Here is a 17,547-nt window from a genome sequence, read left to right as displayed (position 1 = left end):
TGTCTAAAAACAATGAGATTCTGAACTAACCTAAACATGTTGTAATAAAAACTTAGATACAAATTTGCTAAATAAAGAAAACTATTTAGAGCCCTAAGGAAAAATTACATGAATAACTTCTAATATCTGGAAATGACAGGGATGGATAGTATTGGGAAAGCTCTTTTAAAAATATAATATTGCTTAAATGTTAAGACATTTGACACAGAATACTGAATACTTTCAATGTTCCCATTCTATTAATTTCAGTGGAGTCTGGAAATGGGTAAAGGAGAACAAGAAATGTCAGGTGAAATCACTGAAAGTACTTATAAATAGGGCCATTAAAAAAACCTGGTACTACACAAAGTCAAACTACTGGGGGTTTATCTTATAGAACTTGAAAAAAAATAAAATTATCCTGGAGTCAAACAAGCATTTATTAAGCACCTACTATGTGTCACATATTGTACTAAGTGTTGCTGGTGAAAAATAAACAAAAACTCTGCTCTCAAGCAGCTCAGTCTAATTGGGTGGAATGAAAGTTCTAGAATTTCAAGGGAAATAATAAAAATAAGTAGGAATGAAGGAGGAACAGTACTTCCAGACCTTAAACTACATTATAAAGAAGTAATCAAATCTATTTGGTATTAGTACAGAAAGTGACAAGTAGATGGGTAAAACCATCTAGGTAAACAATAGTAAGAAATAATAATCCAATGTCTGATAAGTCTAGAAATAAGCTACTAGGGGAAGTATTCTCTATTACATAAAAATTTTAAAAACAGGTGATGGTAAAGAGAAAAAATAGATTGAACAAATGTCTCACTCCACCTAATAAAAAAGTTCTTATTTCATATATAACCTAAATATGAAATTTCACTTTAAAAACTGGAGGAAAATGGAAAGAAGTATCTTTCACAACTATGAGAGAAATTCTTGAAAAAAATTGTAATGATATCTCTTTCAAATCATCTTGATTTTTTGAATATTTCCTTCCCACCATTCTCTCCAACAGAGCCATCCTTAGGAAAAAACTTTTTTTGTGTGAATTGGGAAAAAAGTTTAATAAATTTAATAAGCATATCAATCATGTACATATAGATATGTATGCATACATATATAGTATATGTGTGTACACACGCACACACATATGTAGTGGTTTGATATAGTCCCCCACCTCTGCAAAGAAGGGAAAGAAGTACATGTTCATATTTCTTTGGTGTGGCACTTGCTTATAATCTTACAACATTCAATTTTCATTTCTTTGTAAATGCTGCTCTATTTAAATTGCTGTAGTCATTTTTTTTTAGTTTATGTATGTTTTCCCATGCTTCTCAGTATTTATAGTCATGATTTCTAAGATCACAGTGATAATCCATTGTATTAATGTACCACAATTTAGCTTTCCCCAAGCGACGGGCATCTGTTTTGTTTCCAGTTCTTTGTTACAACAAAAACTGTTGCTATAAATGTTTTGGTATATATGGTGCCTTTCCTTTTATCAGTGACCTCCTTTGGGTATATGCCTACCCATGGAACTATGGGGTCAAAAGATGTGGACATTGTCACTCTCTTTTCACAATTTCTAATTGTTTTCCGGAATGGCTGGACTAATCTGTCATCATAGCACATTTCTCTTTCTACATCCCCTCTGACACTGATTACTCCTTTTGCTCTGTTTTGTCAATTTGCTGGGTGTGAAATGAAATCTCAGAGTTGTTTTTGTCTTTCTCTTACTACTGATGTGAAACATTCTTTCATATGGTTGTTATTAAATTGCAAGTATTCTTTGAGAGCTGCTAGCTGATATTCCTTGGAGAATGGCTTTTAATTTTAATTTTTCTTACTTGTTTACATAATTTGGAAATCAGAACCTTATCAGAGATATTTGGGACAAAGATTTTTTCCTAGCAGACCACTTTCTTTCTTACCTAAGTACCATTAATTTTGTCCAGTGAAAACTTTTCAACTTCATATAACCAAAATTATCTTTTGTACTCGACTCTATTCCTTGTTTGATTAAGAATTTACCCCTTAGCTACACCTATGAAAAATCTATAACATCCTTCTCTTCTAATTTAGCAAAGTTAGGATCATTGATATTCAGGTCACATACCCATTTTCAATTTATTATGGCATATGGTAAAAGAGGTGATCTAAATGTAATTCCTGCTAGAGTATTTTCTAGTTTTCCCAGCAATTTTTTTAAAGTCACATAACCTGGCTTTATTTTTTCCCCAATTAATAGTATTTTATTTTTTCCAATTACATGTAAAAGATAGTGTTTAATATTCACTTTTATAAGATTTTAAGTTCCATATTTTTTTCTCCCTTCCCTACTCCTTCCCCAAGACCGCACACAATCTGATATAGGCTATATATGTACAATCATATTAAACATATTTCTACATTAGTCATTTTGTGAAAGAAGAATCGGAACAAAAGGGGAAAACCATGAGAAAGAAAAAAGCAACAAAAAAAGAGAAAATAGTATGCTTTGATCTGCATTCAGACTTCATAGTTCTTTCTTTGAATGTGGAAAGCATTTTGCACCATGAGCCTTCTGGAGTTGTCTCAGAACCTTGCATTGCTAAGAATAGCCAAGTCTATCAAAGTTAGTCATCACACAATGTGGCTGTACCTATGTAAAATGTTCTCCTGGTTCTGCTCTCCTCACTCAGCATCAGTTCATTTAAGTCTTTCCATATTTTTCTGAAGTCCACCTGCTCATCATTTCTTACAGCACAATAATATTCCATTACATTCATATACCACACCTTGTTCTGCCATTACCCAATTGATGGGCATCTCCTCAATTTCCAATTCTTTGCCACCACAAAAAGAGCTACTATAAATATTTTTGTACATGTGGGTCCTTTTTTTAGCTCTTGGGAGGGGCACTTTTTAAAAATAAATTAATTCACATATTTTTCATTTTCAACATTCACTTCCATAAGTTTTAACTTTTCTTCACCTCCCTCCCCTCTCCCCAAGATGTCATACAATCCAATAGAGACTCTACATATACATTCTTATTAAACATATTTTCACATTAGTCATGTTGTATAGAAGAATTAGAACAAATGGGAGGAATCATGAGAAAGAAAAAAATTTTTTAAAAAGAGCAAATACTATGTTTTGATCTACATTCAGACTCCATGTTTCTTTCCCTGCATGTGGATGGCATCCAGCAATTCTTGTCAAATATGAACTGCTTCCCCAGGCAATTTTTGTTTGGGGATTACTAAATTCATTGTGTTACTGAGTTAAAATTTTTTATTACTCTTCCTTGTATGATCTATTCTATTTCTTGACTTTCTATGTTTTCACCAGTATCTAATCATTGTGATGATAACTACTTCATAACCTGAAGTTTAAAAGTACTATTTCTCCATTTCTTTTCATTATTCCCTTGATATTCTAGATCTTTTGCTCCCCCCAAATGAACTTTGTTATTATTTTACTTAGCTCTATAAAGTAGTTCTTTGGTAGTTTGATTGGTTTAGCACTAATTCTGTACATTTATTGGGGCAGCACCTTAATTTTTATTATATTATTTTACTGTATTATATTGGCAGTTAGGGAAATTCTTCTCAATACACATATGTATCTAATTTAGCACCAACTCTTTGCTAAGTTCTTGGTACACAGAAACAAAACTAAAACCACTCCCTACCCTCAAGCTTACATTCTAAGCTTAGCCCAGGCATGAACAATGAATATATCTTCAGTTATTTAAGTTCCTTTTCTTTATATAGAATTTTATAATTGTGTCTATACAGGTATCTGTATATCTGCATGTTTATAGTTGAAACAAGTGGATAACTCAGGAATGGCCAAACAAATTATGATATGTGAAATATTATTACACTGTGTTAATGGAATTAATACTATACTGTAAAAAAATGACAAAGATAAGGAATTCAGAAAAATGTGGGAAGATTTGGGGCAGGTTGGTGGCACAGTATATGGTATACCAGGTCTGGAGTCAAGAAGACCTGAGTTCAAATCCCACCTTAGGTACTTAGTAGCTGTGTGACCCTGGGCAAGGCATTTAACTTTTTTCCCCTTCAGTTTCCTCATCTGTAAAATGGGAACAATAATAGGACCTACCTCCCAAGACTGTCATGAGGATGAAATAAGATAATTATAAAGTGCTTAGCACAGCGCCTAGCATGTAGTAAGCACTATATAAAAGCTAGGTGTAGTAGTGGTAATAGTAGGAGTAGTAGCAGCAGCAGCAGCAATAAGAATAGTACAAATTGATGCGGAGTAAAATAAACAGTCAGAAATATAATAGATAGAATGATAATAATATAAATAATAAAACAAACAACTGAGTAAATATAGTGATTACTTTTGGATTAGAAATAAAGAAATATGCTTCCTTTTCTTGGTAAAATGGGGGAATATGGTTTGGAATGGAGCATGAGCCATCAGGCACAGTAACTATACTGGTCTTAACTGTTTTATTTTTTCCCTTTTTACAAGGGAACTACAGAGGCAGGAAGCAGCAAGTGAAAGTGAAGTGTCTAACTGGAAATGAAAGTGTGATATAAAATCAAAAGGCATCAATAAAAATTTTAAGCCTAATAAGTTGGACAGACAAATACACATATGTTTAGATCTACAAGGAAAAGAAATAAATATAGAAAAAGCAAGCAGAACAATTAGTGGGAACAAGAAACAGACTGAAATAATAAAGCCTTTTAGAAGTTAGAAATCAACTGATAAAACAAAATCCTTCCAGGTGACTGGTTATGGAATTACTTCCCCTGTAGAATATGCAAAGATCATTGATAGCTGCAACTGAAAAAAAGGAATTTAGAAGAGGGAATTCTGTGGTTCAGGCTAGCTCACTTTTGTTATTCCAAGACAGCTGTATGAACGTGTGCTGTTGTGACAGGACCCTTCTGTAAATACTAAACAGCTCAGCAAAGAATCAAATGATCATTCTCTATGCAGAAAGAAGAATGTTATGCTATCATTTGGAAAGGGGGAAAAGAACAGGGCAGTTTTTCCAGGAATGACTGCAGTTGCAGTATTTTAGATGACATCCCTGTGTGTTACTGTTTTGTATTTTACTTCTGTAATTACTATAAATGTTTTTAATCAAATCCTAGTATTTCAGTTAGGAATCCTGGCTGGCAGTCTAAATAAGGAAAAACAAGAAATCAGTAAAATTATTTTGCCTTGAGCTTGACCTTCTCTTTAATGAAACTGTCTTCATTATTTTTCAGTGGGAAAAATGTAGTATGTAGTAACTATGCAACCTATAAAACGAATGTTTAAGGAGAAAAGCCAATGTTTATGACATCAATATGTCTAAAATGCTTCTATTGATGTCATGACACATTGTTTTATTTGTAGAATCAAAGCAGGAGTTGGCAGCGATAGATGTGAAACAGTTTGGGGAATTCCACTCAATGAACATATGTATTTAATTTAGCACCAACTCTGCTAGGACATTAGTAGAAAAAGACAAAAACAAAAACAAAAAACAAAAAACTTGAGTTTACATTCTAAATACAGTAAAAGGATGATTAGGTTGATAAGACTGACACTTAAAATTTTATTAGAATTGTCTTTATTAAGGGGTCTTGTTCTATAAACGAATGAAGGAATAAATGACATGTCTTATAAGATCATAGATCTAGAATTTTAAGTTTGGAAACTTAAAGTTCATCTAGTCCAAATTCCTTATACAACAGATGAGGAAACTGAGATCCATGGGTCTGAAGTGACTTGTTCAAGTTAACACCGGAGGTAGTAAGTGTCAACAGTGGAACCTGAACCCAAACCCTCCTGCTCTAGAGGCTGTTCTCTTTCCACGGGTTCCCTATTCTGTTCTTTCTCCAGGTTAGGGTACTTGGGTCTTTGTTCTTAAGAGGCCTTGGAACTAATATTATATGTATTTACCCATATTATTACATAAACATAAAAATTTTAATTGTGTAAACAGTATATTATAATATTCAATAATCCATTATTTAATCTATAAGGGTAGTCCACCAATATATATCAACAGACTGATTAATCAAAAAACATTTACTAGCCTCTTACTATGTTCCAGGCACTGTGCTAGGAGCCTGGAATACAAAGACAAAAATCAAATATTCCCTGCCTTCAAGGAACTTACTTTTTATAGGTAGGATAACATAAGCATATTAAAAACATGTATGCCAAAAAAAATAATTAATTATGCTTTAGAAGACTGTCTTCATGGTCCTCGAGTCATTATCTGACGAAGCGTCTCTGATCCTAGTTAGGCTGGTCCTCAGATAATCCGACACACTTTTCAACGCCAAACAAACAAAACCTTTCTGCCCTGTTGGGACCTACACTTCCCTACGCGGGCTTCGTTTTGCATTCCCTTCATGGGTATCCAATGAGTCCTTTAGGTATGTACTAAATAATGCCCTAAAATGCTATCGATTTCGGGGCAGCCAGGTGGCTCAGCGAGTAAGAGCACTGGCTCCAGTGTCAGGATGACCTGGAGATCGAATCTGGGCTCTGACACTTAGCACCACACCCAGAAATAACTGGCCGTGTAACCTTGAGCAAGTTACTTAACCCCAATTGCTTAAAAAAAAAAATGCTATCGATTTCAATATTACTCCATATCTAATTAAGTTGATGATAGTAAATTAGCTATGTGGAAAGATGCCTTTTTAATGCTACAAGGAACCAAGTAGGCAGGATGCAGGAAGGATGGTTTTTATTATTCATCATTTAATCAGTGTCCAGTGAAAACACAGCACTGTACTAAGTGCCGTATATTACTACACAACAAGTATGCAGTCTACTAAGTGTTCAACAAAATGTAAAAATTAATTTACTGTCTTCAATAATTTTATAGCATAAGTGCAGGGAAAAAATAAATAGGGATATCTGCATGTGCTTTCTAGAGTGAAGAAAAAGCTGAAATGCCAGGTTTATTAAAGTAATTGCAACACAGGTGAACTTTTGCCTTTGGCTAAAGGTTTAAGATAGTTTACTTTTTTCTTATCTTTAATCTTATGAAATTACTATTATCTGTTATGTAAATGGATATTTCATTACACATACTAACTGTGGAATAAAAATAATGACATAATTTAAAAAATCAATATATGCAGTACATAAAACAATCTCCATGCAAAGTCTGAGTTATTGTAAATGTATGAGCTACTTCTACTGGCGGGAGGAAGGGAATTGAATGTCCTCTTCCATTTGCATTTATAAAGGCTATGTGACTTCTTTAAATATACACAGTGATGCCAACAGAGCCATCAAAAATCAATAAATCATGTACTCATGTGCTATAAAATGCCTGACAAATGCATTAATTTTTCTAATCCAAAATTCTCTGCAAAGGGAACTGTGTAAATGTTCCATTTTATTTTAATAGTATTCTCCACAGTCAGAATTATGTGCATTATGAATGACTACAAAACCTCAATAGCACAAAGCTTTATAGGATTTTAAAGAGGTTATGGAGCACAAAGCATTCAGTAGCTGGGCATCTAACTTACTCAAATGTTCAAAATACGAACTTAGAGTAAAATAGGAATTAATTAGGATGATTTAGAATGTAGCAGGGACAAAAAGAATGGGACAAATTAATAAGTTTTTGGTAGGATCTGTATTGGGGAGAGGGGATAAGATGTAAGGACCACCTCAGAAGGCAAACATGTACATTCCTGAAAAATGATGTATATGACAGAAATGACAACACACTATTCATCAATGAGATGCCATTTGGAAAAGTAACAAAAACCTAAATAAGACTCCACTTAATTTGTTTGACATTTGTTCCACCAAGTGCCATCCATTAAAAAGATCACGAAAGACCTCTACACAGGTATAGTTTATGAAAGTACAAATTCTAGAAGCTAAAAGAGGGGGGAGGGGGGGTAGAAATCTTCCAAGCCTATTGTAGGAAGGTGTAAAAAAGTCACAAAGCACATCCTAGAAGGTGTTGCACAGCAGTATCCCGGCTTAAACAAGAGTAACAAATACTCCAGGCAGTTAGATTTATTTATTGTCTGAATGAACAAAACACCACCTCAATCCAGTACCTATCTATCAACGAGAAACTCCTGCTCTGACCCTTGGCTTCCTTTCTTTTTCTTTGTTTTCATAATCCTATTTCAAATTCATGCTGGTAGCAACAGCTGTTGCTTTTTATAGACATGACCTGGGATCTTTTGCAGCCTGGGACACCTTTGGGCATATATTCTAGTTTCCTTCTTGGTTAAAAAAAATATTTGGTCAAAATTAAGCCAAACAGATCTGCCCTTTTCTCTGGGAGTTCCTAATATCACCAAGTATTTATAAAGCTAAAATAATATTTTTCTCAAGGAGAATAAGGTAGTTCCTACGAAGAAATGAGAGGATATTAGTTAAAGTTTGGGGATAAATATTAGAGCAAGTCATCACAGTTATCAAAGTCCAAACTAAGAAAAAACTCAAAGGACTAAAAGAATGTTACTTTCATTTATGGATTTGTATTTGCACAATGATCAGCTTATTATGTCTTATGTCAATGTTTAAGAGGAAAAAAGATCATAATGTCTTTGACCAACTGCTGGATAATTTAAGGACAGACTTAAAAAAAAAATTTCCTTCTTGTCAAACTCATGGCAAGCTAAAAAAAAAATCAAATTCTATAATCATGATCTCATATTTTTTAAGGAAAATGTTCTTAAAGAGATAATTCTTATAGGTCACATCTTACTTATTTTAGCATCTTTTCAGTAATGTAAATTATATTTAGAACTCAAATATTTTCTACAGTTGGCCAAAAACAAACAAAAAAACCACCCTAAATAGTTGTTAATGGTAAATCCTAATCTACTCTGGTATGCTCAGCGTATGGAACCATAAATTTAAAATGCTTTTTAAAAAGAGTTTGAGAATAAAACATTTACATATTTTCTTAGAAGCACAGGCTTTTTATTGCTGCACTCAATATTCCCTCAGGGCCAAGAAGTAGCTACTTCAGAGATTTATTTGATAATGGAATGGAATGATTAATTTCCCCCCCTCAAATATAGTCAGTATAAACTCTGCTTTTACTGATTTTTATTATACAATGTACTATACTTTAAGATATAATTGGCTCATTATTGAAATTTAAAATCATTGTTATTTTATAGATTAAACTAAAAAATTAAAATTGAATAAAGTGTTCCTAATTATTTCAAAGGGAATTATCCTAAATAATACTTCTAGATCTTCTTGTTAACATCGAAAGCCTAAAACTTCTACTTACCTGCCTATCTACTTCCGGGAGCAAAAGCAGGAGGTATTGTTGAAAATGTTGAGGTAAGGAAGCAAAGGTGTGTTTGTTTATTAACGCCCTCAGGTTAGTGTTCACAAGAATAGATCCTGGCGTTTCTATGTCAATATCCTCAGCTTTGGTCCATTTCAAGTGTCCTGTGGTAAACAAGCAAGAAGTACAACTTTATTGTGGATTGATATGTGTGGGCTAAATCATACAACGTTTTGGTAAGACAGTTAAAATTTTAATCCCTATTTAAAATGCTGCTACTTGAAGAGGGGAATTTTAATAGTTTCTTCCTTTATGTCTGTCTCCTTTTGACTTTTTTATTTACATCATTTTCCAGTAAGAATCACACACTTTTAACTCAAATTGACATCTTAGTCCAGATAAACAAATATGTTTTCCACATTCTATTAACTTATCAAATTGCTGTACTGCCAGAGAAGCAGCTACAGCACCAGCCCTGGAATCAGGAGGACCTGAGTTCAAATGTGTACCTCAGATACTTTTCTAGCTGTGTGACCCTGGGCAAATTGCTTAAACCCTTCTGTCTACCCCTGTCAAAAAATAAAAAAATTGTTCTACTGCCACAGCTAACACCCAAGTAGCTTCGGAATATGCTGGGATCTTGAAAGCAGGGGAGGGTAAATGGAAACTCCTTTATAAAATACTGCTTGAGAACCAGGGTTCTAAACATTTGCCATAGATCAGTTGGTGGAAAAGCCTATTAAAAAAACTCTCACTGCACAACCTCTAATGTTTTCTGTCAGTAAAAGAACAAAATAACAAAAATATTTTTTATAAAAAGAGAATACCACTGACAAAGCTGAACTGGTATGGGTTCTGATACTCTTGAATATCTGAAGCTTCTCTATTTATCTCTATTAACATTTAAAATCTCAGAGGATGAGCTTTATGGCCCAAGGTTTGTGTGTTCCTTTTCTATACTTTTAATTGTTCTATATTATTCCATCTTTATATCATAGGAAAATAAAGATATACTGAAAAATCTGCAGCTCTTTTGATGATAAGATTACTATACTGACATTACAAAATAAAGATCATTATTCACTTTCAGAAATACAGTTTAAATATATCTAGAGTTCATAAATTTCAGAAAATCTTCAAGAATTAAATATTAACCTGTAAATAATGAATAAGGTTTTTATCTGAGTTAGACTCTAGAGAGACTGGAAAAGGCAAGAATTAAGAGATGACATTCCTCCCAGGGTTCATTCATTCATTCATTCAACAAGCACTTACTAAATGTCTACTAAATGCTTGTGAGGTCATGTGGATTAAAATGGATAGGAATCTTTCCTGGGAAGCTGAGAAAACCTGGGTTTAGGTCCCACCTTTGACATAGTTTGGCTACAAGTTTGTAGAAGTCACTGAGCTTCTCAGTACCCTAGGCAGATTTTGAAGACCAGAAGTTTTAGAGAAGTTTCTATATTCTGCAGTTCTATATACCAATGAAATCACAGCTCCAATCTTGATTTGATATCCTTAAAAAGTGCTTGGCTGGATGGTAAAGTTACAAAGATAGAAACATAAACAAGACATGCCCTCAAAGACCATACAATCCATCAGAACTAGCTCTATGCAAATACCTCCATTCCAAGATAGTGGTATCTTAATAAGCATAAGATCAAAATTAGTAGCATTTTTTCCAACAGTAAAGCCTTTTTAATACATGGAAATATTAAAAAGTATTTAACTCTAATGAGGATAAATTAGAGATTTTATATTCATACATAAAATTTAAGGCATCTGATACTTCAGTATCTATGCTGCAGGGCTATCTCAACTTATATAAAGCCATGAGTACAACATATGGGATATTTTGTTAATGCCAAAGAAAATTTTTTCCCTTAAACTTTCAAATTTAAGTTTTTTAAAAAATCATGTTCCTGTAACTCATATTAAGGTAGGAACTGCCTGTTAAAGGTAAGTGCTACAAAAACTTATATATTGGATCTTCTACTGTAGGACCTTATTAATTATCATTAAGCATATAATTTGAACCAGTTAGCTCTTTAGGCTATAGATGGCACTTCAGTTCCTTTGCATACTTTAGAAGAATCTGCCTGCATATACTCCCTCTCTCAATGGTCTCTTGGGGGAAACTAAAATAGCCCTTGGAAACAAAACCATATGCATTTATTAAAACCATTTCAGAATCACCCATCAGAGACAGAGTGGGCATACCAATTCATTCGACAAAATACATCGCATTTACTTTGTACCTAAAACTATGTTACATTTAGTGGATGAAGCGAATATAAAATACCAAGATACATTTAACATGTTCACAACTTAGTTGGAGAGATGAGACTAATTAGATAAAAAATGAAAAACCAACAACACATCCCAATTAAATAAATGACCGAAGATTAAAGCAAATGTCAATGTGAAGAAATATCCACAGACACTTTTACTGTTTGGTCTTCTGCAAAACCCAGTTCTATAGAAGCAGTTTGTCCATTTTACAATGAAAGTAATTATCCTATTACTTACCAATGTAATACTCTTGTCAATTTATTAACTCTTTCAGTTAGGTAACTATAAGACTGTAAGTTGTAGAGAAGATGCCAACCTGTACTAGTATAATGAGTTTCCTCATCTGAGGGTTTCCCATACCAATGAAACAAGAGTGTTAGTGCTCATCTCTTAATAGTATGGTTTTGTTTAGTCATGTCTGACTGACTCCATTTGGAGTTTTCTTGGCAGACACTGGAGTGGTTTGCCATTTCCTTCTCCAAATCATTTTACAGATGAGGAAACTGAGGCAAAAAGGATTAAGTGACTTGCTCAGGGTCACACAGTTAATAAGTGTCTGAGGTCATATTTGAACTCAGGTCTTGCTGACTCTAGGCCTAGCACTCTATCCACTGTGCTACCTAGCTGCTGTGCTAGTATAGTACTAAGGAAATGCACTGACTGGAACCACAAGCGCTAGGTTCAAATTCCACTTCTGAATGACTTAAAATTCTCCCTCTGACACTCTGTGATCTTGAGCAGGTCACTTATTCTCTCTAGACACAGATTTCTCATCTATAAAATGAGAAGCTGTGAGATTCCTTAGGAGTTCTATATCTATATTCCTAGGATCCTAAATGTGAAAGATGGGAATCCTTTGGAAGGAATTTTCCAGCAATCCCCCCTATGAATAACAGGAACATTGATGAGATGATCAGCATCTCATTCCACTCTTTGTGAAGTAATATGATAGTGTCCAAGATTTGTGGCAAGTTCCATACTGTTCCATTATCAAGCAGACAACACACTTAATCAACTGTTTGAAGAGTCTCCTAATATAAAATGGACAAAGCTATTTGCAACATGTCTGGCACTGTAGAGTCAATTCCCAATCAAATCTTTTATCTCTGCAAAGGGAAAATGTTCTATGATCTGAGTTTACAAATCTACCTAGCCAATAACTAGGTAGATGTATACCACTGGCAACAGCAATAGAGATGAACAGAATGTACACAATCCAGTACAAACCTATATATTACCAACCCTAAGAATACAACTCAAAGCAGAAATCTGATCAATACCCTTCTTTGTAACTGACACATGTACAAGTTAACACAATACATTTCTAAGACATTTCTCACAGTATTTTCATAATGATACTCTCTGAGAGAATGGCTGCATGCTCAAATTTCTATGACTTTAAAGGATTACCAAATTTCAGCATGCTTCAATGGAATCATTTTAAGAAATCTGACACTGTCCTGGGCTCTAGAGATAGACACTAGACAAGTAATTTCATCAATATAGGGAAGTCAACCTAAGGAATTCCCTAAATTCTTAAACTGGAATCTCTTCATACCTCTTCTGCAACTTAAAGAGTTTTAGAGTGTTTCCTACAGCAGAACTTCTTAAACTTTTTCCATTTGCAACCCCTCGGGCACTTCTTAAACTATGGGTCATGACCCCATCTCATGAGCCAAGAAGGGCCTAAGAGAACTGAAAGGTCAAATGACTTATTCAAAGCTGCAAAAACAGTTATGTTTCAGCAGCAGAACTTGACCCCAGGTTTTCCTAGCTTCATGGCCTTTCTATTCACTACTACTCACTGTCCTTAGTTGAAACAAAGCAGAAAACCTTGATTAACAATATTCCTAAAATGAGTATTAAAAACTAGATGACTATATGGAGGTGAGGAACAATTCATTATTTGTCTAACTGTGTTTGATATATTAGACGTCATTCACTCAATAAATGTTGATTGGAGCCCTGAAATACACAGGATTCTATGAGGGGGGAAAAATGTACAATTCCATTTCTCAAGACATGGAATGTTACATAATGGTTACAAAGGGCATCAGGACACATATGGTCAGTACATTAGGTCTCCAAAAAACTGTATTTTGATAATTTTAAGACCAGGTCAAAAAATGCTACATTTGAAACTAAAGCAAGTAAGAATCAACTCAACAGGGAGGAGAGTTGTCTGCAAAATAACCTGCACTAAGAGAGTATTTGAAAATGTTCTTCTCCTATTGCCACCATGCTCCCTGAATCCCAGAAAGGGGCTTAAGAACCTCTTTCAAAAAAGAGAGATCAGGCTTTTTTTTTATTGGGGGTAGGGGGGAGAAGATTTCCATTTTATGCAGTTTTCATTTCATGTTAAGGATATAATTAGTTCAACTGATAGCTTTCAAAGCTGTCCAGATTATGTGTCCTTCTTTTGGGTTTTCCTTCTGTTTTCAATCAATTTAAATTTAACTAACATAAGTGTGGTAATCTTAAACTTTTAACTTGTCTTCATAAGTGTTCTAGTGACACAAGTTGGTAACTGATGTTTTGAAAGGAATGTTAGTAAGAATCTATTTCATATAAATGTAGTACTTGTGACAACACAATGTAGGAGAAAGGAGAAAGAATCAGGTTGTATGAGAAGACCCTTAAAATCCTTTCCAACTTTAAACTTAAGAAATCACACTACTTCTAATGAACATGAGTATATGGTCAATATAAGGGTGAACTCCATAATGCAGAATAATTCTTTTTCAGGTTCTCCCACCTTTAGATGTTTTAATACACCTCCCATGATATTGGGAAGGAGGTACTTTAGATGGCAGACACAGATATCTAGTCTCTCTAAAAAAAAATATCTACCTATTACAAACTAACAAATTGACATCCTGGTTTATGTCTGAATCTAATGAGTTTGGTCACTGTGAATAAATTCCTCAGGGACTTATCAGTGGACTGATAAAATCAGAATAAAGTCAGCAGAACCATGAAAACCACTTATTCCATAACAGCTGTAAAAACAAACAACTTTGAAAAAACTTTGATCCAAACAACGACAAAACATGGTTCTAGAGGACCTAAAGTTACTAACTTGTTGACACAGTGGTGATGAACTAATTATGCAGAATGAGGCACATCTTTGGACAGGGTAAATGTAATTTTTTTTTGCTAAACTATGCATATTTGCTACAAGATGGAGTTTTTTGGGTTTATTTGGGGCTTTTTTGCCTTTTTTTTAAAGGTTGAGATGAGCAAAAAAAATAATTGCTTGTTAATGTTAAAAATATAAAAATTTATTTAAAAAAAATAAAGGGGGCAGCTAGGTGGCGCAGTGAACAGAGCACAGGCCCTGAAGTCAGGAGGACCTGAGTTCAAATCTAGCCTCAGACACTTAACACAAAAACTAGCCATGTGACCTTGGGCAAATCACTTAACCCTAATTGCCCTATCTTCTGCTCTCCAAAAAACAAAACAAACAAACAAACAAAAAAACAAATAACTGAGGCCTGGAAGTCAATGAATAAATAAAATATACATGTGGAGGGACTTGTCAGCTCACTTCTCATATGAGATACCCAGAATGGGCAGCCTATTGATCCCTCTTTGAGCCATAATATGTACGCACTACAAATGAATCAATGTACCTCGTCTGAACATCATCCTATTTCATAAATATTTCGCTATTATTTTTTCAGTATTCTAAGGTCCCAACAGGTCCAAAGTCTCTCTAAAAAAAGTACTAGATGGTAGATCAAGTTTACTGAGCCTGTCTTTGTAAGGCTGTAACTTTTCACTCTCTGTAGTTTTCTTAGGATAGTAGTGGGTACACAGGAAGTGTTTAATAAATACAATCTGATTTTGCTTGTGCACATGAGCTACCCTATCTCTGATTACTGAATGTTTGTTGTTCTGTCTACTACTGTTTATTTTCTATGTTTCTTCATCATCACCTTGACTCTTTACAATATAAATCCTACTACTGACCTACTTTCAACCACCCCTTGCCTTTCCCTCTTCAGTTTACACAGTAGCTGCTTAGTTACCATGCTGTTAAAAATTTTCTCTTCTTCGGCCCAGTAGACATGCATTCTCAGACCTTGCTGTTGTCTTACTCTGACATCTAATGTTATATATAATAGCTAGGGGACATTGTTGCACCTTTACCAGATGCTATTACATAACACCTCTGTCAGGTTCCAAACTTATAGCTAAAGGGAAACTTAGCTCTGCCACCATCCTAGCTTCTCTCAGAATATGATAGTCTTTCAAATTTTTTATATTTACAAGCAATTTGATAGAATATTTTGGGGTAACAAACTTTCTGATAAACTTAAATTCTCTCATATTAAGATGAATTCTAGAATCACAGAAATTTAGAGTATGAAGGGACATCAGTAACCATCAAGTCTAATACATACCCCCAAATAATGCCCATTCCAACATACTTGGGAAATGGCCATTTAACATCTTCCTGGAGACTTCATAGGAGCGGAATCACAACCTCTCAAAGTAACCCATTCCTCTTTTGGACTGCTCTAATTGTTAAGAAGTTTTGCAAGACATCAAGCCTAAAATTGTTCTCTACAAATCCCACACACTGTTTTTGGTTTTGCCTTTTGTAGCTAAACAGAACAAGTATTCTTCTTTCACAAGGGCAACACTTCAAACATTTAAAGACAGTTATTATATCTGTCTTGACTCAACCAAGTCTCTCCTATCATGGAAAGATCCTTCTCCAGGTTGGCTGCCATCCTCTGGATGCTCACTCTCCGGTTTAAAAATGTCCTCACAAAACTGTAATACTAAAAATCAAACTTAATATTCCATGTGTTCAGAACCAGAACTATCCATCTCATTATTCTTGAAAGCTATGCTTCCCTTAATGTAGCCCAAGATCACATTAGCTACATTAGTCTTACAATCCACTAAAATTTCTAGATTGCTTTCCCCCTCAAAGAAACTGCTACCTTTACTGGAAGATGGTAAAATATCCTAGCTGTCTTCAGATTGATTGTTACTGAGCATCACCAAGAAATATTCCAAATGTGTTTTCTGGCGTGTGACTTTTCAGAGTACAGAGTTTAAAAATCTGTGCTTACTAACTGCCTACTTCAAGGATATCTATTCTTGTAGTTTGATTTTATAAAATAAATATGTGAGATAAAACTGTCCTTTGAGCCTTGAATTCCTTTTTAACAATCACTATAAGGTATTTAGCCTTCTCTGGAATATGTATAATTGTTACTCTCTAGAAATGACAACAAAGCATTCTCAGTTGAAGGCTTTTATACCTGTAACTCCTCTATATTGGTTGAACTTGGAGAAATTATTTAACTTCTCTGGACCTCAGTTTCTTCATTCGTAAGATTGGGGGGTTTGCATGAGATGACTTCTGAGGTCCATTTCCAGCTCTAATTCTATGACCTTATGAAATTGGTCGTTTTCTCCACTGCGAATATTCACATATAACATCATTCTTTAGTTTGTTTTCTGCTTTGGAGCCTGGTGATGGGAAAGTACTTAACTTACATCCCTACCAAATCTTATGCTATGTTTAAAGTGTTTTAAAACAAAAATGACCTTTACTTCTTTTGACAGTCTTGTTCATTTGTGGATCTTAAAGATCTTTCAAAGGTGCTCTCTGGTTAAAGAAAACCATTCGTATTTTTATATATGGCTAAACTTTAACACCAAAATAGTTTTTAAAAATCCAGACAGTAAGTGGTAAAGCCAGAAATAATTCAGGTCAGAAAATATGTAGTCTTTAAATCATAATATATTTGTTCATTAATTCAACAGGACACTATAGTGACTCAAGTAAGTATTAACATACCTTTTTTCCCTCACAGATGAAAACACTAAGAAAGAAATTGACCACTTGATTTGGTTCATCCAGCAAGACAGGAAAAGGACTAGGATTACAACGCATAGGTCAGAAGACATTTTCTTCCTATCCTATTAGAATAAATAGCTGGGCATGGTGGCATATGCCTGTAATCTGTACTATCAAGGAGGCTGAGGCCAATGGA

At 34.3% G+C, this 17,547-nt stretch overlaps 1 protein-coding gene across 11 annotated transcripts in view; it reads right to left on the bottom strand.

Annotated features, from left to right (window-relative positions):
* Positions 1-17,547, bottom strand: part of ASXL3 (ASXL transcriptional regulator 3) — a 302,427-nt gene that overhangs the window by 72,502 nt on the left and 212,378 nt on the right. For all 11 annotated transcript variants that reach the window (XM_069099871.1, XM_069099875.1, XM_069099878.1 and 8 more), the window contains one exon: positions 9,239-9,402. In XM_069099871.1, coding sequence (XP_068955972.1) covers positions 9,239-9,402 — 164 coding nt within the window. The remainder of the gene's footprint in view (positions 1-9,238; positions 9,403-17,547) is intronic.

Source organism: Petaurus breviceps, unplaced genomic scaffold, assembly GCF_028583685.1.
Source record: "Petaurus breviceps papuanus isolate PSGF00001 unplaced genomic scaffold, PetGlider_PUasm1.0 38, whole genome shotgun sequence".
NCBI lineage: Eukaryota > Metazoa > Chordata > Mammalia > Diprotodontia > Petauridae > Petaurus > Petaurus breviceps.
This window is presented reverse-complemented; position numbering and strand designations above follow the sequence as displayed.